This window comes from Harpia harpyja, chromosome 21 (assembly GCF_026419915.1).
Source record: "Harpia harpyja isolate bHarHar1 chromosome 21, bHarHar1 primary haplotype, whole genome shotgun sequence".
Lineage (NCBI taxonomy): Eukaryota > Metazoa > Chordata > Aves > Accipitriformes > Accipitridae > Harpia > Harpia harpyja.
In genome coordinates, this window is record NC_068960.1 from 16026623 (window position 1) to 16050436 (window position 23814).

Sequence of the window (23814 nt, forward strand, 5' to 3'; positions counted from 1 at the left end):
ATATTATTTAATTCAAGGAAAATTATTGTTTAAAAACAAAAGGGCTATATGACAAGAACATACTGACATCTGCTGGCATTCTAGAAACGCATTTCTCTAAAGATTAGCATTTAATGCCCTCAAGATTTTTTTCTTATCTAATGGGGCTGCGTAACAAATTAAGGTTGTCCATATCCGAATATGACCAATTAAAATAACGTTCTATACTTCCAAATGTTAAAGTGTGCATGACATTCTGTAGCTAAACAGTCTACACAAATATACTTCTCTTTCTTATTCGATTTCTAAAGTATCACAGGAAATTATTTTTGCCTAATTTGTATAAAAATGCTCACTGATAGGGCAGACAATTTACATTCAAATAATTATTTCCCTTATTTCTTCGCCAACAAAAGACGAGTATTTCCAATTTACTATCCAAAGATGTAACTATACCTGTCACTCAGGCAAGGCTCATAATGGTATGTACTGTTTCACAGTAATGCTTAGCAAATTAAAAGAACAGATTTTATTTGTATTAGCACCATAGCAAAAGGATATATGTAAAGATAACACACTAATCATCTAGCAAACCACATACTGAAAGGGGTACCTAAATATGCTGGAGAAGATCCATTATCTCTTACATTCAACACAATCAACACAGGTATTTTGCTAACCAGAATACAGTCCAGAAGACTGAACAGCTTTCAAATCTATAGCATGCGAAAGTCAGAAATTCTAGTTAATGCATACAGTTCCTAAAGCAGCTCTAACTTGGCATCACTGCCAATATAGAATATTCTGTAAATCTTCATGCACTTCTAAATTTATTATTTGAAAAGTATGCAATATATTCATTTAATGCTTGCTGTTGGAATCATAGCTTAACATTTCCTCCCTTGTGTGTGCTGTAACACAGTTATGGTTGATAATTTAAACGCAAAATAGAAGGAATTCAAAATTATAGTTCATAGTGTCAGCAACTCAGATGTGTTGCACATAGATACTGAGGCATAAATTTAGTATTAGAAACAATGATAAAAATCATTAAAAATGAACAATTGCCAAGCTGTGCTTAGTGGAAATCATAAATATCTTCCATAATATTTCTGCATTTCCAAATCAACTGTCAGCTGCAAGGTCAATTTCTTTTATCAGCTCATTAGCTATATATATTTCATAGATGTGAAAGGATAAATGGAAACACCAAATTCACCTAATTCATTATTTGTGTGTATTTTTACTGTAGGCATTTGTGTATTTTACTGTATGCACTAACCAGCATATGTATTTCTTAGGCTAGACATACTAGAAGTGACAGTAGTTCTTAAACATGAAAAAATACACAGTGCTCTTCCTCATAAATGTTTAACTAATAACCTTACAGCCCGTTAGAAAACTAGACAAATACGTGGTTCCGACAAGAAGAAGAAGCAATACCAGCTTGTCTGGCTCACAGTTGTGTCTCAGCCGTGAAGCAGTGGTTCATGTAACCTTCCACTCAGAGGAAGAAGACAGCATACACCAACCTCTTAAGCAAAACACCACACAGCAATGTAAAATGAAGCACTCACTGATAGCTTCCCAATAGCTTGCCAAGGGACAGAGCTGACTACCACTGACACACAGAGGCCCAACAACAGAGCCGTAAGTGTTAATGCACCACACACAGCATCAGCACAAGAGCAAGTAATTCACAAGCCATTTCACAAGAACCCAACTACTCGCGTACTCTGTAGTAGACACTATCCAATTCACATGTTCAACCATCAGAACAAACACACAGGTCATCTCATAACATCAGTCATGCTTCTCTTGTCACTAGTCTGTCCACCTTCCATAGGCATGCATGCTTCCACAGTCCTAAGACTGGGCATTTCTTACTGTTTCAGCATCGTGCCAGGAAGGACCACCCCTACTGAACTGTCAAGCTGCAATAGTACTGTATTATAACATTCATTTGGAATTCCCTTTCAATTTCCTTATTTGAGACAGTTTTATTAAATTATTTAAACTTCTTAATATATTAAACATCAGCAGAGCAAATTCTTAAAAAGAAAAAAAAGAAAAGAAAGGGGAATATGTTGTTACACTAAAATCCTCTTACCCTTTAAAATGGGATTCCAGATTCTTAAAATCCACAGATGACAACAGCCAGCCTTTCAGCAGAGTGAGAGAAAATGCACATCCTTTGGAGATCCCCAAAGCCAGTCTCTGACTACGGGATCACTGTTTTCCCCCAGTCAACCCAGCACATGCTACCGCCACAGTCATTGCACAAATACCAGGCCTGAGACATTAAAAAAAATAAAAAATAAAAATAGAGAAGCTTTACTCTTAGCAATTCAGAGGACTTGAAGTGCAATGATCCTCAATGGTTCAAGCTCCACTGTGAACCGCTCTGATGTGTACTGGCAAAACTAACTAGGGAGATAACAAGAGGAGCCCAAACAATACAAGATTGAAAGACACCAACAGTGTTCCTCTTCCCTGTTATGATCAATATTATTTCCTACTGATTTAAATGAGAAGGTCTGTAGCTCTTTAGACTTACTTTGGAGACCTTCAAAGAAGATGAAACTTGAGACCAAACTATATGGCATTTTAAACAGCAAAATAAACAGCAAATGCAGTATGAGGTGTTAGTACAAGGTAACTCAGCAAGTCATTTTTTACAGCAATGAGGAACACACATTGGCTAGGGATATGCTTCTTAAAAAACAATACTAAGATCTACTAATACGACAGGTGCAGTGCTGGATTTAAACACATTTACAGGAATAAAGAAGCCAATTTACCACCTAAAATTTACCTCAACTAATAAAGATGCATTCATTTATAGGCAAAGTGTAACTCCTTCATAGCAAAGCACAGGTGCTGAATAGTTTGATTTTGGCAAACAAAAGTCAGAGAAATAAGTAGAAAGGAAGAGTTTATCACCTAGCTCACTTGCTCTCAACTTCTACTTTACTTGCATGTATTATTTTTGTGTGAACAGTATGATCATGTACCACAAAAGTTCATAATAAAACTACTCTGAAGACTAGAGCAATCATTATTTCAGTCTAATTTGTATTTTAATCAACTCTTGAGCAACTTGGAAGATATTCTCAACTGAGAAAACTTTAATAAATAAATAAATAAAATATTCCACATTAGAAATTAGTGTTCAATCTTTCTGCTGCTTGTACCACCAGTGACAAAACACTTAATGGCTTCAGCAGGGAAACAATTTTTACTTTTGTAAAACTACCTTAGAAATTTGGATTCGCATCTTAGTCTACTACTTTTTAACAGTGCAAATATGGAAAGAGAAGAAAGTCTATGTTACTTTTAACATCACAGGAAACTTCCTAATTTTCCTTTATTTTGCCTGCTTGCAAAGCTTTAACATAGAGAAGCATTCTATTGACTATTAGATATCTTTATTAAGAATTGCATCTGTTTTAAGACATGTTTATAAAGCAACACTGATATTAAGAATTATTCATGCCCTGTTATCATTATTTTATTCAACAACACAGAAAAACCCAAACACAACAATAAAAAAACCCACAACAAAACCCACCACACCAAAATGTCAGGCATACAATGTCAATCAGACTTCAGCTGCACAGCAGTTCATGACATAGACCCTGACAAGATCATCAGATTTTTAACTCTGTGGTCACCACAGTAAAATAAATTTGCTATTCAAGCCCAGATAATAGCACTGATTGGAATGAAGGCGCTGGTACCTGCATTACCATTAACTGTTGAGAGACTTGATTTTTACCTGTATTACTGGTACTACTGCTAATTACAGAAAAAGTGGCTGAAGAGCAGCCAAGGAGACACGAGTACTCTGCAACTTTCTTCCAAAAGCCAAATTATCTAGAGTAAGCCTGAAATACAGCCATGCAGACTTCCTACCACTGCTGCCTGTTGTTTGCCAGGCAGCATATTGAAAACTTCAGCTTCTGGCATCAGAAACACAAGCCAGAGATACCAGACATTTTGAGGAGGAGACAGAAAACATTCAGTACCATATATCGTGTTGGTACTCTGTGTGTGCATGTGTCTTGTGCTTGTGCGTGTATTTGTACGTGCACACAACTGTCGTAACATATGATGTTACTAACATACGCCAGTTATACTCATCAGCGATGCACTGATGTCCCTTCTAGAAGAAGGATTTTGCCAGGTATGTCAAACTGCCAGTTCAGTGATCCTTCATCTTTTACTCCCCACTGTAAAAGTACTGATAAAGTCTAAAAAAAAAAAACCCCAAGTTTCTCTAAACCAGGCAATTGGATATGGTGCATAACACAGTTATTTGCCGGTACAGGCCTTCCCCTGCAATTTCTGTCATAGGCAAACTGAGAAAAATAAACTGTGAAAAAGATCATGAGCAAACCACATTCAAAGCATTCTGAATCCTTGTGTTCTCAGAACAATAGCTCTTTCACACCTCGGTGTTATTACAATGCCTCATGCAAACCTTCCTTTCTTACATCTTCACTAAATAGCAGTTTTAACAGAACTAGACAGCTGCAATACTAGCAAAAATAAAATTGTTAATTGCTACTTTTACCTCAGTAGTTCCAGAACCAACAGAGAAGAACAAACAGGAAAATCAGGACTGGCAAAGTGCCACACTTAGGAAACACACATACTGCAATGGTTACCATAAGATGTCTGCAAATATTTTTTTATTTTTCTTTTTTTTCTTTTCAAAGTGGAAATAATTCTACTAGATACAAATGGAGACCATAATATATGGATAGTGCAACACTAGTGCTGGTTTTTAGAAGAAGGGGAAAACCCTTAAACTGACCAGGAAAGCCTTCATTTCTTTTGATTGTAGTAAGCAAAACTGACATGCATCCACAGCAGCAGCATAATTGAACTTAATAAGAGAGCTCTTAGCATAGCAATATAACACTTAGAAGTGCAAAAGCAAAGATTATCTGATTTTTAAAGAAACTGGAACAATACTTATGTAACAAAAAAGATGGACACCTCTTATTATAACAAGAGATTTTTATGACTCACTTGTGTCTAATTATTTAGCTATTTGTTTTTATTTTATTGTATGCTTTTATTATCTTGTCCTTTATCATCTATTATTGCTAAGTTACATGCTTTGTATAAAATTTATAAGGAAAATGTATCTTCCTAAATTTGATCTCTTTAATTGCTTGTGTTTTAAAATTGTTTTAAATTACTTCTTTTCATTAAAGACAGGGTTTTTACCTAGTACTCAGAGACAGTACCATGACCTCGTCATCCTTTTCAGCTGTCCCCAAGAGACCTCTACAATCCTGCAGAACCCTTTATATCACAGTACCAGAAGTTTTTTGTGATACACATTTGGATACATTATGGCAAAAAAGCACCTTCATATTTAGAATTGTTTTGGGTTTGTGTGGCAGGGGTTTGGTAGCAGGGGAGGGGCTGCAGGGCCGGCTCCTGTGAGAAGCTGCTCAAAGCTCCCCCGGCTCCAAGTCGGACCCGCCACTGGCCAAGGCCGAGCCCGTCAGTGACAGCGGTAGCGCCTCTGGGAGGACAGACTTAAGAAGGGGAACCTGCAGCAGGGGAGGAGACTGGAATGTGAGAGGAACCCCTGTGCAGATACCGAGGTCAGTGAAGGAGGAGGGCGAGGAGGTGCGCCAGAGGAGGGGATGCCCCTGCAGCCCGCGGTGAGACGGCAGGCTGTCCCCACCCCCAGCCCATGGAGGGGAGCGGGGGAGCAGATGCCCACCTGCAGCCCGGGGAGAGAGGAGCCCATGCCAGAGCAGGGGGATGCCCCCCAAGATGTCCGGGACTCCATGGGAAAGCCCGCACTGGAGCAGTCTCTGCCTGAAGGACTGCAGCCCACAGAAAGGACTCACGCTGGAGAAGTTTGTGAAGGACTGTCTCCTGTGGGAGGGACCCCACCGTGGAGCAGGGAAGAGTGAGGAGTCCTCCCCCTGAGGAGGAAGCAGCAGCAGAGACAACATGTGGAGAACTGACCCCAAGCCCCATTCCCCGTCCTCCTGTGCTGCTGGGTGGGGGGAGGAGGTAGAGAAAACCGTGAGCGGGGTTGAGCCGGGAAGGAGGGAGGGGAAGGTGTTTTAAGACTTGGTTTTACTTCTCATCATCCTGTTTTTTATTTGATTGGGAACAAATTAAACTGGTTTGGGGAGTGAGCGAGCAGTCACATGGTGCTTTGTTGCCGGCTGGGCTTAAACCACAAGAAGAATATAATAAAATGTTTAGGTTCCTACACAGACAAGTTTGCACATAATGAGATTTCAAGCAATGCTCAATTCCTTTTTTAAAATCCATTCAGGTTCTAACAAACATGCATATCTTAAGAAAGGCGGTTCTCTGGCTACAATGAAACAGCAGTTTGAGTTGATTTGAAGGCAAGAATACAACCACGAGGACCAAAACAATGGAAATGGGAAAACCTCAGGCTAACCACATTAAAAGGAAAACAAGAAAGAAGTGTTATCACCAAAAGTTGATTACATACTTTGCTGCAGTGAAATGTCAATTGCTGAAAACAAAACTATGCTCAAAGTGATCAAAGGGGCCAAACTACTTGACTGCATCATTCTGCCCATTTGAACCAGTATGTCCCAACAAGTACTGATTAATCATAGAATGGTTTGGGTTGGAAGAGATCTTAAAGATCACCTAGTTCCAACCCCCCTGCCATGGGCAGGGACACCTTCCACTAGACCAGGTTGCTCAAAGCCCCATCCAACCTGGCCTTGAACGCTTCCAGGGATGGGGCATCCACAACTTCTCTGGGAAACCTGTTCCAGTGCCTCACCACCCTCACAGTAAAGAATTTCTTCCTTATCTCTAATCTAAATCTACCCCCTTTCAGTTTAAAACCACTACCCCTCATCCTATCACTACACTCCCTGATAAAGAGTCCCCCCTGACCTTTCCTATAGGCCCCCTTTAAGCACTGGCAGGCTGCTGTAAGGTCTCCCCAGAGCCTTCTCTTCTCCAGGCTGAACAACCCCAACTCTCTCAGCCTGTCCTCATAGGAGAGGTGCTCCAGCCCTCTGATCATCTTCATGGCCCTCCTCTGGACCCGCTCCAACAGGTCCATGTCCTTCTTACGCTGGGAGGCCCAGAGCTGAATGCAGTACTGCAGGCGGGGGTCTCATAAGAGCCGAGTAGCAGGGGAGAATCACCTCCCTCGACCTGCTGGTCATGCTGCTTCTGATGCAGCCCAGGATGCAGTTTACTGACTGAGGATAACAGATCATATCAACACCAAAGCCGACCGATTTGAAAGCATTTTTCAGTGGGAGGAGTAAAAGAAGGCTTCAGTATCAAAGAACATATGATTTTAGAATAAGGCATATACAAAGCAAAAGGATCTGTCTATTGTACCACAGAGTGCTCTGTGCATTTGACTACAAGGTAAGCCCCTAGCCTGCTCCATCTGACAACTGGGCTTTATGGTTGATTTTTCCCACAGTGGCATAAGATCCTTAATAATCAGTTACAGCCAGAGATTCGAACTGAATCAAAGCGAAAGCAGCATTGTAAAACAGAAACAATGAAACAAAAACATAAATCAAAAACTCCTGGGTAGGTATCAGGGATTGGAAAACAATAATGATGAAATAATCTGTTTTTATGTTGAGGACATTCACAGTGAAGCAAGTGTGCAAAACATGCAGTATGGACAATTTTGGTATTTGGCAAGAGTTCAATACTTGTAATGACCAGGGGAAACCCAATCGGTCTCCTGCAGAGGCAGCTGCAGACTAACGTATTATCACGATGGCAACAGAGAAGAGGTCATCATGAAGTGAAGGAGCCATTTGGAGAGTGTCCTAAATTAAGGAGTGGGAAAAGGGGGTCTAATATCATGGAAAGATCAGGAGGATATCTAGATCCATTAATCTTCCTGCTGGGTCACTCTATGTGGCTCAATTCAAACTGCACTCTGGGACTTCCTTAGCATTTATATTGTTGCAGACTTAAAATGGATTATCACCATGTGGTAGATGACATTTTAGGTAGCTCATCTTCAATGTTGGAGGAAAGGACATTTAAGTAACCACTCACATACACAGTGGACTGTCTGTAGTGGAGGTTGGTTTGGGTTTTTTTCAAATCCTAGAGCTTCACTGTAGAGTTTCATTGTAACAGAAGATAATATTTCATAAAATTATTTCCTGTGACACTGATCAAAGACAACCACCCAGTAGCATGACTTGAAACTGATGCTTCAATATCTTTTCCCACCAAAAAAGCAAGACTGTAAGCTCTGCAGTCAAAGACTGCATAGACTGTGCTGCATCCCAAGGCAAAGTGTTACAGATTTCACAAATACGAAGATGGAAGATTATTCTGAAACCAGTGTTTAATGCTATATTCTACATTTTCATAAAGGGACTGTTTACAGGATCTTCATTTACTATCAAATTCATTTGCTCAACAAAATATCTGCATAATATTGCATAATCATTAATTTAGGAAAAATTGCTAATTGTGAAAAATGTGGATTTTTTTGCCAGGGCAAAGATATCAATATTGGCTCTGACAAAGACTATCACGCCTTTTTCCTGGATCAGTGCCATTCAACATTGTCTAATTTCTCTCTCCCCAAACAATAAAATGTCAATCCTCTACAACATATGGTGAAAAATAAATCAGACACCTAAGACCTATCTAACAAAACAACAACGTTAAAACATAAAAGCAGAAACTCAGGAACTGGCTATCCAGAGGAAGAATAATGCCTATTCATCAGCCAAACTACTTTTGTGAAAGACAGCTATCTTTATACAATGGACAGACGCACAAAAGATACGTTTTTTCAAGACAACAGGACAATTACCCAACATTTTATTTTGAAATCCAGGGCTCTGTTGTGTAATTTTTAACACAAGTACAACTGTCCAATACGACTGCATTTTCTTCCACCTGTATACAGGTGTTCTCCCACCTTCTTTACAACTGCTTTAACTATTAGAATACTTTGATCTGAAATAGTAGCACGTCCTCAATTAAACCTTCTCCTACCACATTTTCACATACTCACACCTTCAAAACAGTATGCATTTAGAGTTGAAATTTTCTACACCACGTTTGAGTTTCCTAAATTTCTCAGGAAAAAATATGCATTCTCAGGCTGGCTTCTTATTGTTCTGATCATACAATATTTGCTCACGTCTAATACAGAGCCTAAACGCAGAGACAATAAAATCCCTAGAAAACCTTTGGAACCAGCAATCAGAAGAGCAAGATCTAATGAGTGTCCTCACCGAGAAAAGTATGTCAGCATGTATTCACACTTTATCAGATTCTAAAACATCCAATGGAAAGATGATTAATAAATACCCAAAAGTAAAGGAAAAGTTTGAAATCAGAACTAGCACCATGACAGACTCAAGAGCAGTGAACAACAAAACATAGCAGAAAGCTGAGATTCACTAACTCCGGCTCTCGCTAGCATTTGTTTAACGATCAGAAGCTTAAAAAATATCAATTGCTTGAAACATATTCTAGACTGTTTCCTTGTAATTCCTTTTTTTGGAATCATAACCTCTTCTTTTTGTACCCTAAACCTTCTTGGTCAGGGGTTGTACACTGGAGGGCTGAAACCGAGTGTGTTGCAAACTGAGAAAATCTGTATATTTTTTGCAGTGTTTGTAATGCTGGTCACAAGCCGCTGCATCTGGCCCTACAGTCATCATTATGCCATTTATCTTAAAAGTGATTTAGTTTCGCATGTTTGCCCTTTAACACAATCCAAGACTTTCAGCTCAACCTGCTGTAACAATATTCCCTTACGCCTTTTTATCTGAAGCAGAGAGGCAATTATTTTAATGGATATGAGTTTGCTTGGTCATTTTTACAAAATCTCCTTGACTGACTGCAGTCAGTCTCCTGCTGACAGACACTCCCAATTTGTGGCATAGTGTTTCCCACTCCAGGCAATTATCTTAATTTTAGGGCACTGAATTGCACAGGTAGGTACTACAGCATCTGTCAATCTAGAATAGTATATTTACCTTGTTCCTTTCAGGGTATTAGCTGCAGTTAACATCTTGCTGTTTGGAAACACGGGATTTTAGAACTGCATCCAAAGTTGCAAAATGTTCTGGGTTTTTTAACTGGCTTTGAGAAAACTGTCATAGAGCTTTAGATTTGTGTATGTTTGTCTTACATTAGAGACACTTCAAACAACTTTTAAATTTCTGAAAGATACATACTTGCAAAATACTTAACAGTTTCTTCCCCCTTGAAAAGATCCAAATAGTTAATACCTCATAACACACCTCAGAAACTATCTTGAATTTCTGAATATTCATTAAAAACTGCACTTGTAAACATTCTTACTTCTGGACAGGTTCTCTGAAAAGTACAAAATCTGGAGCAGAAGAGACATTAAACTACACCTACTTGGCAAAAAATAGTATTTTAAAGTATGACGAGCATATTTTTGGCATTTGATGTTGCTTGATACCTAACTGTAATCCATACTGTGAGTCAAATATGACCGCTTCTTTGTGCTCTTCAGAATGTTACACGTGCTTCCGTGCTGCTGTTATATACCATTGTAAATCCCAGCATCCCGAAAGTGTTTTCCCATGTCAGGTAAGATTTCCTTTCAGTTTACAGTCATGTTTCAGTGCATCAACTTAGAGGGGACAGATAAAATTATCTCATTTGCAGTAAGTTGCAATTTCTGGCACGTTAAATTTTAGCAAAATAATACAGTTATGAAGGGAAGGTGTAATAAATACTGATAGAGAACTTCATAAACAGTTTCCTGTTTAATCATAAAAGCATACATTCAGAATAGGTGACAAAAAACAGTATCTACTAATAATATATTCAAGAATACACAACATAAAGTTTCAGTAATGGCATTATGTTTTCAAGAAAGAGGATTTGCGCCGCAAAATAATTACGGGCACTGAAAAATTCAATTATTTAATTAAAAGAATTAAACTACTCATAAAAAAGCAGAACTAAGCAAAGAATTAAAAACAAAGAGCAACAATAAAAACTAATACTTCTCATTAATGACTTGGGAAAAGATCCTCAGAGATCGGAGCCTTCTGCTCACAGGAAATATTACAGCTCAAATTCTGCATAATCAAGTCACTAGAAGTTCTGCCACAGATGTAAAAGATTTCACAATCAAGACCATAAACAGTCAGGCCACATAATAGTCTGTTTGCTACTCTTAAGCACTGTCCATTCACTTGTTTCCTAACTCTTCAGTTTTACTTGCACGCTACTTTTATGAAGGTGCATGAGGCAACAGCATCCCCAGTCTCCCACATGAAACGGGAAGAAGTCAAGATCCAAGAAATCAGTAGAGTGAGTTCCGGCAGATGCACAAAATAAACACATTTAAAAGGAAAACATTTTTCAGCTACTTTATTTCTCTCAAGCTGTAGTATTATAGATCAATCTTAATTAGGGAAGATTCATCTTTTTCAGACTAATACACCTTTCAGACAACTGTATGCCTAACGTAGCCATGCCTTCCATAACTGTAAATAATATTTCTTCTAGTGGCCAGCACTACGAGTTCTATCTTTACAGTATATAAAGCTTATGATTAGATTTAAAAATCAGATAATGCTATTTCAAAGCTACAGCATGATAAATTAGCGATGGTGAATTACTTAACTTACCCATTGGTCTCTTCTGTCTTGTATTTCCAGCTAGCTCTACTTCCCCCACTGCAAGTGAATACTGAACAGTTCTTCTGGTCTTAAACGAAGCTTACCTGTCTGCGCAAAGTGAGACCAAGGATACTATTTCCATTAAATTCCTCCTAAAAACTAGGCAAAAACCTGGTAAAGCCAGCATATATGTAGGGCTGGTGGAGAAGCAGTAGGTCCCCCAGAAAGCAATAAAAAATACTGGAAGAGAGACTGACTGGGCATACCAGAGGGAGAGACAGTTTGGAAAGAATGAGATAAGATTCTTTAGAAAATAATTAAGAGCATATACTAAGAAGAAAAAAATGAGATGAAGGAAAAAACAGCAAAAGCAGGAAGAGAAGTAAGAGGAGAAGGGGAACAGAAAAAGTACACAAACATCCATCAGAGATGACACAGGTACGAGCTGATCCTGCCCTGGGCAGAAAGACTATGTGAGTGACTGAGTCCCCTTTGGCCTTGCTACTCCATGTTTAACTTCAAAGGTGCTTTGTGTAGGACTGCAGCTTGGGAAGTAAGGAGAAACTTCAAAAAACACCAGCATTGGCAGCCACGGCCTAAGGACATATCATTCTCCCTCCTTTAAGCAAGTCAGCGGTGCATGTTAGTAAGGGATTACATATGTATAGAGCGTGGAGGCATCACTAAAATAATTCACAATGCTGTGAATTGGACCTTCTAATCCTACACGCGTACTCATATTCTATACTGAAAATGTATCACATTATGCATCCAAGAATTAACAATCCCGCTCTCTTCCTCGACACTTGACTCCTGTCAGTATTTCTGTCATTTAAGGATACCCTTTCATTAAAACCAGAAAAGCATCCTCATCACATCAAGGACACCAAGTACTTCAATTACAAGAACTATAAAAATCATCAATGTACTGTGAATTTTATTCATTACGTTTGTCAGCTATATTACTGATACTCAGTTAAATACTAATAGAAAAAAGAAATATAGTCTTGACACTATAAACACAGCCTTCATTTTAGGAATTGTGAAATCCTTTGTCTAATGTATTTACCAGAAGAATAAATTGTAAATGAAACTTGGGTAGCCAAGCCTTTAAAGCCTACATAAGATAGATAGTAGATCTGGACTATAATCAGAAATGCTACATAAAAATAGTTTCCCAAAAACTCAGTAACTCAAAATCATTGAAGTAAAAGATAATAAAAATAAATTAAAAATACCACAGTTTGAGTTGTTCTAAATCGCTACTGCTATCCTGATAACCAGAACATGTGATACCATGGTTTTAGTTCCTAAAAACTAAACTATCTATTGAGATACACATTGAAAATTCACACACACGCACACACCCCCTGCCACTCTTCCCAATACATATTTTCTCAAGCAGCTGTGACTATTTGTTCACTAAAAAATAATTATTTGATGATGAGGACTAACTCCATTTTAGACTGTATTACATCCATAATCATCAATCTCTACCACAGAGTGACAAAATCTTGTTTCTACTTTTATAGCCCATACATACAATTGTTTTCACATTTCTAAATGACAAATGAAACATACAGTATCTTTCCTCTCTTAGGTATCATCAAGTCTAGAGTGAGAAGTGAAGCAAGGGACTTGACATTACTGGGACACCATCTTCAGCGTCTGTTGCATTTTATGATCCAATTCCTCTTGAATAAGCTGAATTTTATTTAAAGTGAAAAAACAGTCATCACTAAGCTACTTAAGACTACGCCACATTTGCAATTCAGAGAGTAGATAAACAAAAGCTGCAGATTTGGACAAGATCTTTCACACTTCACTGATGTGAATCACTCCAGAGTCAAACTTCAGACCACATTCGTTTACCATCTGCGCGAACCACGTTAAGTTGGCAGCACAACGTCCAACAGCCACATTACGAATTTTGGAAACGCAGAACGCGTGCCACTCGCACTGCAAAACCATGCCTCTGCTGAAGAGTGGCAGTTCTAGCTGGAACTGCCTGTACGGTTGAAATGCATATAGCTGTGCTTCACCTGTAGTGAACACACATATAGGCAACGCTGATACTTTTTTTCCCGACAGAAGCGTACAGAAGAAGATTATATGACGACTCGCCTAGCCTATAAAATAAGTAAATACCGATGACTTACAGGCAAGTAGTTTCCCAGCAGCTAAATATCTGCACTCTTTTCACCAGTAACTCATCTGAAACCCGACTGGCCATTTTTCTTGTTCTTCCTTCTATTTCGCGAGCCACCTCCCGCACCAGCGTTATCCCCGCAGCACCTTCCACGCTGTTTTGCGGGAGGAAAGCGAAGCCCGCCGCTGTGCTGCCGCTCCCCCCCCCCCCTCCCGGCGCGCCCCTGCCCGGCCCCGCCGCACGGCCACGGCCGCTCCAGCCCCCTTGACCAGCGCCGCGCCCCGCCGCCCCCGGCTCTCACCGCAGCCCCTGGTCCCCGAGAGCCGCCCGCCCACCCCCCCCGCCCCGTCCGTCCGTCCGTCCGTCCGTCCGTTCGCGGACGCTCCGCGGACGCGCAACCCTCCGCCCGGGCCGCCCCGGAAACTTTCCGGCCGCGGCGACCGGCGGCAGCGGGAGCGCCTCCTTCCCGGGGGGAGGCCGGGCGGGGCGGAGCGGAGCGGGTTTCGGCCGCGGCCCCCGCCGCCCCGCACCTGCCGGGATGCCCCGCGCCGAGCGGCCCCGCTGTCTCCCCCCAGCCCCCCCCCCGCACGCCCGGCGAGGCCCCGGCCGAAACTCACCATAAAGAGGCGAGCGGAGGCGAAGGGTGGCGGCGGCTCTCCCGTCCGGAGCGAGCGGCCCCGCCAGGCAAGTGGCAGCGGGACGCGGCTCCCCGCCGCCGCCCTCACCGCCGCATGCCGCGCCCCCCGCCGCCGCCGCCCGGCTTCCCCCGGGCTCGCCGCGAACCGGCAGCGGGGGCGCCCGGCCCGCCCGCGGGCTCCGCGGGCAGCGGCGAGACCCCGGGGGCCGTCCCCGCCGCGGCGCGGGCGGGGGGTGGAGGGGGGCGAGCGGGCGGCTTCCCGCTCTGCTCCGCTCCGCTCGGCTCGGCCGCGGCCGGCGGGAGCCCCGCACCGGCCGGACAGGGACCTTCCCGGGGGCGGAGGCGCTGCCGCTCTCCAGCCGGCGCGGAAAGTGGCTCCAGAGCGGGCGGGCGGGCGGAGGTGACCTTCAAGCCCGGCGGGGCGGGCGGGGGTGGGGGGAGAGCGGCGGGGGGGCCGTTGCGCCGAGGGAGGCGGCGGCGGCGGCAGCACCCAGCCGCACGGGAGCGGCGGCGGAGGCCGGGCGGCGAAATGCGGCGGAGGCGCGGAGCCCCCGCCGGCGCCGGGCGGGGGAGCGGGTCTCCCCGGCAGGCGGAAGGCACGCCCGCGCCCGGGATTGGCGGCCGCGCGGCGGCGCCCGGGCACCCCGCGGGGCCCCGGAGGCGCGGCCCCCCCCGCGCCGCCCCGCATCACCTGCCGCCGCGCATCGAAGGCAGCCGGGGGCGGGGCGGGCCCGCGGTCGGGCGCTCCGCCGAGGCGGAACCTCCCCGGTTCACCGGCGGCGCGGTCGCAACTTTTCGCCCTCGGCGGAGCGGTGGCCCCCGGGGGTCGTCCCGGAGAGGCGTGTGCCTCCCCGGCGGGACCGGGCGGGGGCTGTCGCTCCCGGGTGCGGGAGGCGGAGAAGTAAATACACACCCGCAAAGTGGCACTCGGGAAATTGCCGATTCAAACGATGCCCTTGGCGATACTCGGGCATCTCCGCCTGCTTCCTCCCCTTCCTCTTGCCCAAAGGAAACCGCATCGTACAAGAATTCTAAAGCTCGGCTAACGAGAAGAGCGTCGCGGCATCCCTAAACGCATGAATTACTGTTAAATCAGGCTGGCGGCAGCTATTTACGAGAAAGTTTGGAAAAAAATAAACATCAAGACCTGCCAGAACGCTGCCTTGTCCTTTGCAACACATTAGGTATTAATTCGGTAACGATCAAACGGTTTCGTGCCGCTCAACCTTCAGTTACAACAAATTAATGCCTCTGAGATTTAATTCAACGTGTAAACTTGTATCAATCGCGTATGGGTAGTCTGAGGATAAGATAGATGTGCTACCCCTGTGGTTTAGGAGTAGGGAGTTGGTTTAAGCGTACAGATAGAAAATGAAAACCAGTAATAACACAGGTGGTAACGAGGTAGCAGGCTTGAAATCGTATGCGTATGAGTCCTTAAAAAAACTTTACATGAATAATCTCCCTATAAATTCTTTCATCTGTGCAGAAATACAGCCACAGCATTCTTAAGTTCAACTGTAGTTCGCACATATGTCACGTACAGAAGCATCTCAAAAGCACCGTATCTATATCCCAATGCCTCTACGCATGGCTTTGGGGCTTGGCCTATTTCTTTTGCTATTTTAAGGCCCAAGGTGCGATCCTGGATCCCCTAAATGCATAACTCAGTGGAACAACTCGTGAATGTACCTTGACCAAGTCACACCAGTTTATGGAGCTGGGTCGTTTCACACAGTAAGTTCAGAATTTATTATTCCTCATCAAACATGAAGCAGTGTTAAACTAATGGCTGGAAACCTTTAGCTCTACCTTGTTTAAATCTGTCAGATTAGAGAGGTATAATGTTAGTCAGACATTCATTTTCAGGATTGAAATTTATCGAGTTACTACAAGTGATTCTCTCAAAATTTATGTCCCACTCTGTAGGCCGATCCCTATTAAGTTAATAGAAAGATCCCAGGATGGATCTTTAAATCCACCCAGTGGGTTTCCTTCATTTCTTATTTCAGCCCTCCATTTCACTCTGAAATCAACACAAAGGCGGCTATGGGAGGCTTATGTACCCAACACATGTAAATTGGAGGTCAAAACATTATGCTAAAGTTCTTTAAACAACTACAGAATGATTTTACCGCAGGTAACTTTGGTTATTCTTTGCAGTAGATGATATCTAAACCCACATTTACTAATCTGTTCATGAGAATGTGATAGTAGTAGAAGCTTAGTGAGTATAAATTAAACACAAAGCTGGCAAAATTTCTTCAGCTCTTCCTTGATTTGTATGTTTAAGCCCCCTTATGAGAAAATAATTTTCAACTTTCTGATTAAATATTACTGACCACTTTGATAGGTTTGTCATACAGCCAAATACCTCCTACTTCATCAGCACTTTCATTAAGACTGAACTGATAAAAAAACCTGAAAGACAATCTTCCGTGTACAAAATTTCTACCCTTTGATGATATACGCTCAGGCAATCTGAGGCAGACTTTCTTCCTGGTGAAATTTTTGCCATTAAATTCTTCAGGGTAAATCCCAGCTCACATAGAGCTTAACCACTGAGTGATTCAGAGTCACAGTAGATTCTCTTGCCCATACGCTCAAAGACCCTTGCACAGGACCATGCAGCCCTAGGTTTATGAAACAGAGCAAGAAAGAAAGGGCCCTCCCAGATGAGGCAGCCTGTAATTCCTTTCTCTTCTCCGTATATGTGATTTTCAGGGTGGCACCAAGGATCAGATTTGCAAAGATTTTTAGGTATCTCGATTTCTTTCAAAATCTGACCTGTAGTCTTTCAATATTCACTCACCTATCTGTACAACACCGGCAGTATTTCTCTAGCCAGCTGGCAGTCTCAAGAATGAAGAATTAAAAGCTATTTTAAGGTGCTAAAATAATAAACAGGTAAAGCTCATGCAAATAACGTGAGCTATACCAAAATCCTTCATTAAAGAACACAGAAATTTCACAAACTGGAATTAATAAAAAGTTATCTTTAAGCCTTTGAGCATTCCTGTTGAGTAGTGAATACTCACTGGAGTATTAAGGACCGCTCACAGGATTAAAACTAAATCATGTCCAGGTGTTTGTTAGTTTCATCTGCCCTTGATTACAGAAACAGGTATATATTAAATGACTAGCTCAGAGCTTGTCTTTTGGAGTCTCAACACCAACATATTCTCCTTTTGTATAAATACTGTCAAAAAGTTTCTCTTGGGTCATATTTCATATCTGTTTTCCCTTTGTTCCCTTCACATGAAAGAACTTTGAACAGCAAGTCTTACCTTTCTTAAAAGAACTCCATCCTCAAAAGGTTGCCATCATTATTATACATAGGCTCCCAGCTGAGGTTAAAGTTTGGATTTGGTCAGTGGCTATAAGAACAAATAATTGTTTATTAGAAGGTACGACAGATTAATTGTGGGCAGAGAAATAGAAGCCAACAGAGATAGCATCATATTCGTACATGGGTCAGTGGCACAGCAGAGAACAGCACCCAGATATTCTGTTTTCTGTTCCAGAGCTCCAGGCATTAAAATATTTTCTTTCCTAAACATGATGTATCGAAATGTACCTGCCTGTATATCTCTTAGACAGTAACCACCTTCAGAAAGGTATCTTGCTATTTGTCTTTGTAATATACAGTACATGTAAAGCACTTGATAAAAAATAATGTTGGCTATACTACCCTAAAGTCATAATTGCATGAAGCCACAATTCACAGTAATTTCTGTAGGAAATGTTTACAAAGAAAATACATAAATTTAAATATAATTGTCTAGTCATGCACTTAAGTTGGCTTCAGAAGGAGACATTTTTCCAATTTAAAAGAAATTATCAACAGCAATAAAATAAAATAAATGGCAGGTAATGAAAGGCTCTGTTGAAACACAATGTTTTGAACAAATTCCCAGTCAGGGATTATTTCTTAAATATTTTAACAAATTTCTTTTCTGAATAAAAACCTGTTTCAGGTTTTCTTAAAATTTGAAACAATTTTCCCTTTCAAGTAAAATGTTTTCAGAGTTTATTTCCAGATTCTTTTTTTTTTTTTTAAAGATTGTATTGGAAATAAAACTGGTGTGCGATTATTCTAATCAAGAGACATAGATTTTTATGAAAAACAACAGGTTTTGCACCTTTTGCAAGAAAGCAGCTGGTCAGCAAAGGAAAAGCTGTTCTTGTTTTCTTGGCTGCTGAATTCTGGAATAGATGGAATGTCTTGGAGTAGAAGACTCATACTGCAAAACTCAGAGCTTGTGGAGTGCAAGGTGGAGCAGACACATCCTGAAGATCAAAGGGAGCTGCCAGTAAGGAGTACACCACAAAGGCAAGCCTCAGCGTGGCTGTGCAAAACTTACTCAACCCAATAAACTACTTTAAGTTGCTGGACTAAAAAACAATACTTGAAGAAAGGGTTACTAAAGGAAATTATTCAAGGAGCAGAAGTTTCCCCAGCTTTACTGAAATATTTTTGTCTTCCTGCCTCTTCTTTCATGTACCAGCTCGATCTTCGGAGGCAGTGATGAAGGTTCCTCCAGCTTCCATCTAGGCCATCCGTTTTGTCTGCTGTCAGCCTCTTTAGGTCTTCACACTCATTGTGGACATATACTCAAAACTTTTATTGGCCCCTCTCCCATCCATTTTTGCAAAACAGACAATTAGCATCCTTACTTTCAACTACCCAGACCATATAGCCTTCTCCTTATGAACACTCTTCAATGGTATCTGGGCCAATAAAGTAACTGCAAATGCTACAGGATTAAATTCTGTACCGAGAAATATTTGGGAGGAGCACTGGCAGCAGAAAGTCTGTGATTTGCTTCCAACCATCTGATCAGCAGCAGGAGGCAAGAAGATAGTCTTTCTCCTCTGCATAACTTTTGAAACACAGGGTTAAGCAGCTTATAGCAGATTGCCTGTTGGTTAAAGGAAGTGTTACTCATGACAGAACTTGAGCTATGAATTGCCCAACACTACCTAAACTGTATTTCAGACTGAGAACACCAACCCATGTGTAACACGTGAAACCAAATGGGCATGTATGCACAATGAAACATCGTTAGGTTCAGTGCCTAGTGTCTTGTCTTTAGAGCTAATTTGTTGTTCAATACTGCAATTATATGGGGTAAATAGATTAAGTGATGATTACTGCGGTAGAAGAAAAAAAAGGTTTCATTGCTTTTAAAAAAAAAGATAATAAAGAAAATAGATCTATGAAAAATACAAAATAGATCTAAAGAAAATAGAACTGTGGTATGTGGGAGATGAACTGGAGGGAAAAGATGATGATTTCTTAGACAAAATAATTGTTCCCAACAGCAGACTAAGTAAATGCTGCCAATGCTGTAACAAAAGAAAAAAAATCAAGAGAGAAGCAGTAAAAAATTTATTTGAAGTCTTCAAAACATAAAAGATTCCATGTATTTGTAACAATGATATAAATAGTACATACATATTTAAAGCTTTAAAAATTCATAATGTATTTGCAGCAAAGAACATCTATAACGCATCCACAACCACTGCAAATGTATTCCTTCATTTTAAGGGCTGTTCATTTCATTACCAATGGTAAGTGAACACATAAGCCATTTGCAGTGAAATATGCAAGCTTAAAGAAAAGTAAATGCATTTGTGGTGATTGCTGATGTATTACAAATTTCAGTGCCATAAACACTTCATGAAACATCTTCAAAGTAATTATGCATTGGTATATACTTTGGTAATAGTCCATTGATAGTTAACCCTTCACACATTATCAGGAAGTGTAGCCTTGAATGATTTGCAGAAAGATAGTATCTTGATTCTTGAAATTCATGATAAAACAGAAATCCTGCCTCAGGGCACAAACTTAAGGAAATGGACAAATCAACTTTCACACATAAAACATGAAAAAAAGTGTACCATTCTGTACACATACCATTCTGATGGTGGTGTTTTTCTAGTTTAACATCAGATTTCTTAAGCACTTTTTAATTCTTGACAATTTATAGCATCTTGAGCACTTATTTTCTGGGTGATGTGTTGAAAGGAGTTGAATAAGGACAATGATGATAGCTTTGGAGTTTTGGTTAGATTGAATTTGTCACTTGTTTGTGCTTTGTAGAGCAAGGATTATTTGCTAGGTATCAAATACTGGAGTCTGAATAGTTCAATGCTTTTGTCTTGATGTCAGAAGAAGGAGTTAAACTAGTGTTGCTGTGTTGCTGTTCATATAGCTCTACTTAAGAAAATAATTCTGGGACATTTGACCCAAATTTTTAAGTTACTTTTACATTTAGGTTTCAGATTTCAGTCACAATGAGTAAAATTAACTATACTGTCACGTAGATTTAACATCTACTTAATTAGAAATTTATAGTTATTTAGTAGAATCTTTAAGTAGAAAGATAATACTTCTATTTTTAATGCCCTGATAGCAGTATCTTCATATGCGTATATCTAAATATCTATAAATTAGAGAGTTTCCAACTTAATTTTCTGTGATAAAATGTTAATCTGTTTCATTTCTCCAGGGAGTTGTTATTCTGAAATACCATTTTTCCCTCCCTTGACTTTGACTTATAGCATATGTAAAATTTCTCTTGAAGAAACATCTCGAAGAAACAACTGCATGCCCAACTCATCAGCATTTACTGATTTTTATCTCTGTGCTTTATCTCCAAGCTATTTTGAGAGCACCTTGGGATTGAAGACTGTTCAGATAGAGCTGATAGCTTATTGCTTTATGTGTGGAAAAAAGGTCAAGCTGGTTTAACTGACCTTTCTTGTAGGAAAATTACAGGTTTGCATGTTGTCTTTTTGTTATCCTGTGTGGATGGATTGGTTCACAGATTAAACATTATCAGGTTCTGTGCTTCCCTTTCTATTTTCATTTCCATTTATATTTAGGCAGGGCTACGAAAGTGTTGAAAAGAATTGTTAAAAGCAATTATGTAAGCATTTTTTCTTTAAGTTTGGGACATTTGCAAGGGAGGAGGCATGCCCTGCTGCTTAAAGAACCAGAGCAGGACTCCAGGAAATGTTAAGCCAATTCCATCTCCATCTGACTCCCAGGGATGCCACTGTCACAAACCACAAGCCACTTCCCCTTTCTCTTCAGCTCTCAAATGGTTTTCTTCCCTGTAAAATGAGAACAATGATCCTGACTTTCTTTGTAAAAGAGCTACTAAACTATGTAGCTGTAAACACATAGCTACTGAGGAATCCTGTACTGGCCTGTATGGACCATGCTGCTTGGTCCAAGGAGTATGTTCTTCTTCTTAAGCAAAATAAATACTGCATATGCTACAGAAAGGCTTTGTAGTTCTTGTCATAAATATGGGTACCTTGACAGACTAGAGGGCATACTCATCTTCTCAATACCTAGGTAATAATTTATGGGGAAAGTAGATGAACTGGAGAGCCTAGTTAAGCAATTTTAGAAGATATTTAGCGTATATTTGGTGCTGTGATATGTTGTCTTTAATTCCTGCATTGCCATAGCAGGATTCAGAGCAATTGAAGGACTGACAGGTTTAATGGTTTCTTCAAGTGCAACTTCTTTTGACTATGCCATAATTAATAAAATTTTTAATATAAAATCATTTGTACAGGTTTGGAAGTACTTTTTCCATACTTGCAGATTATGCAGTTTACTCTTTCTAGAGCTGTCTGAACAAATTGGCATCCACGACATCTTCAGCATGTGCTAATATTTTCATCACAACCTCTAACTTTTCACCTTACGTTTGGGGAGCTAATTGATTGACACCTGCATTTACATATATGCAAAATTTGAAATTCTTATTTGAAGTACTGATTGAAATACTCGAGCTCAAAGACAGAATTTGAAAAAATCTTTCATGAAAACTACTTGATTCTCCATGCTCCAAAATATGAGTTTCTAGCTAGCCTTTGTAGTTCATGCATTACTGGATTTTAAAATTATCACTTGCCCCTCAGCCTACCAGTATTTTGGCATTACTCCAGAATTGAAGATAGTAAATCCTGGAGTGTGGACTAATGTAACTGACAACGACTTGCCTAACATCACACTTGTTTCTGTTTGACAGCAGAGAAAGGATTTAAAACAGTTTTATCAACAACAAATACAGAGAAGCTATTGTTTAGCTAAGAGAAAGAGAAAGAAATTCCCTGGAAATAATGAAATATTTTCCAAAACATTTAGCTATGGATCCATGTTGCTTTAGACAGAGAATCAAGCTGAAAAGTAGTCCATTATAAATAACAAATAACAAAGGAAAAAACCTGCAGAGGTGTATTCACTCACTTTTAAGGGTAGAGAGTCCCAGAAAATCCAAGAGCTGCAGAAAGTCAGATCTGCCACAATCTCTGACTACATGTCTTTGGGAATTAAACTACAGTTATAGAAATAGGTAATTTCTTTCTAGTATTTTTATTGCTAATGTATTCACATCTCTGCTCTCATATGCGGAATATATATTAGATTCATAAAAATCAATTGAAATTTACTATTTCCTGGATTATCTTATTCCAGTTAAATCCTTGATTCATAAGGCAATTGCTGAAGATAAATAGAAGTTCATGAATTCTTCATAAACTGCAAAAATTCAGAAGTTAGAGATGAAAAATGTAAGACACTCAACCCTTCATCTGTAGGCCACAAATTCAAGTCCAGGTTTGAGATCAGCAGTGACCAAGATCCATTTTCATCTTATCACCTAAAGGCTTTCTGGTAGCATTTGTGAAGTCAGTTTGTACCCTCAGTTCCATCTTTATAGGGTAAGTGGCCACAGAAGTAATTCAACTGGAACTCTGGAACTTGTCAGAAACAAGAAGTTGTGAAATGTAAAGTCTCCTTCATCCATCCAACTGTGTAAACAGCACATATGAGCTAATTTTCTAACCTTTCACTAAGCTTTTTGTGAAACTAGACACATAGGAGTTCTTGCACATTTTTAATAAAATAAAGCTCCTCAAATATCAATTCTTTCTAATAATCTACTACTCTGGAAATACCACCTTTGAGGTTTTTCTGTTCTTTATTGGAAAATGGTTAGGAAAACCTTCTCACTGGGGACCTTTGGCTACGCAACTGTTAAAAAAAAAAAAAAGCCTCTCCTTAACTGAATAATTTCTACCTTCTGTTGTTAGATGGGAGTACTTCAGAGTCAGACTTACTTACTTGAAAGAAAGCATAGTGGGGGACAGGGGGACATACCACTATTTATTTTAAGTTTTTCATGTTTCTTGTATTACAGGTTAGATTAATGGGATTTTTAATACAATGTGATAATGTGTGGAACCTTAAACATTTTTTAATACGCATGAGAGAGAAGACATGGAGATTGATCCTCACCTTTCTCTTGGCAGACAGTGAACAGCACTCTTGGAAGTGATTTCTAGCGTAACACTTGAGCCACTTGATCTGCAGCATT

The 23814-nt window shown here is 40.5% G+C and overlaps 1 protein-coding gene across 17 annotated transcripts in view; it reads right to left on the reverse strand.

Moving 5' to 3' along the window:
- Positions 1–23814, reverse strand: part of RBFOX1 (RNA binding fox-1 homolog 1) — a 1377247-nt gene that overhangs the window by 940910 nt on the left and 412523 nt on the right. The window contains exon 1 of one of the 17 annotated variants that reach the window (XM_052772610.1): positions 14391–14994. The exons of 15 other annotated variants lie outside the window; for them this stretch is intronic. In XM_052772610.1, the coding sequence (XP_052628570.1) occupies positions 14391–14393 (3 nt within the window). In that variant the 5' untranslated portion in view covers positions 14394–14994. Of the gene's footprint in view, positions 1–13783; positions 13801–14390; positions 14995–23814 lie in introns of those variants that run through there. One more of the 17 variants, XM_052772618.1, reaches the window with a different exon arrangement.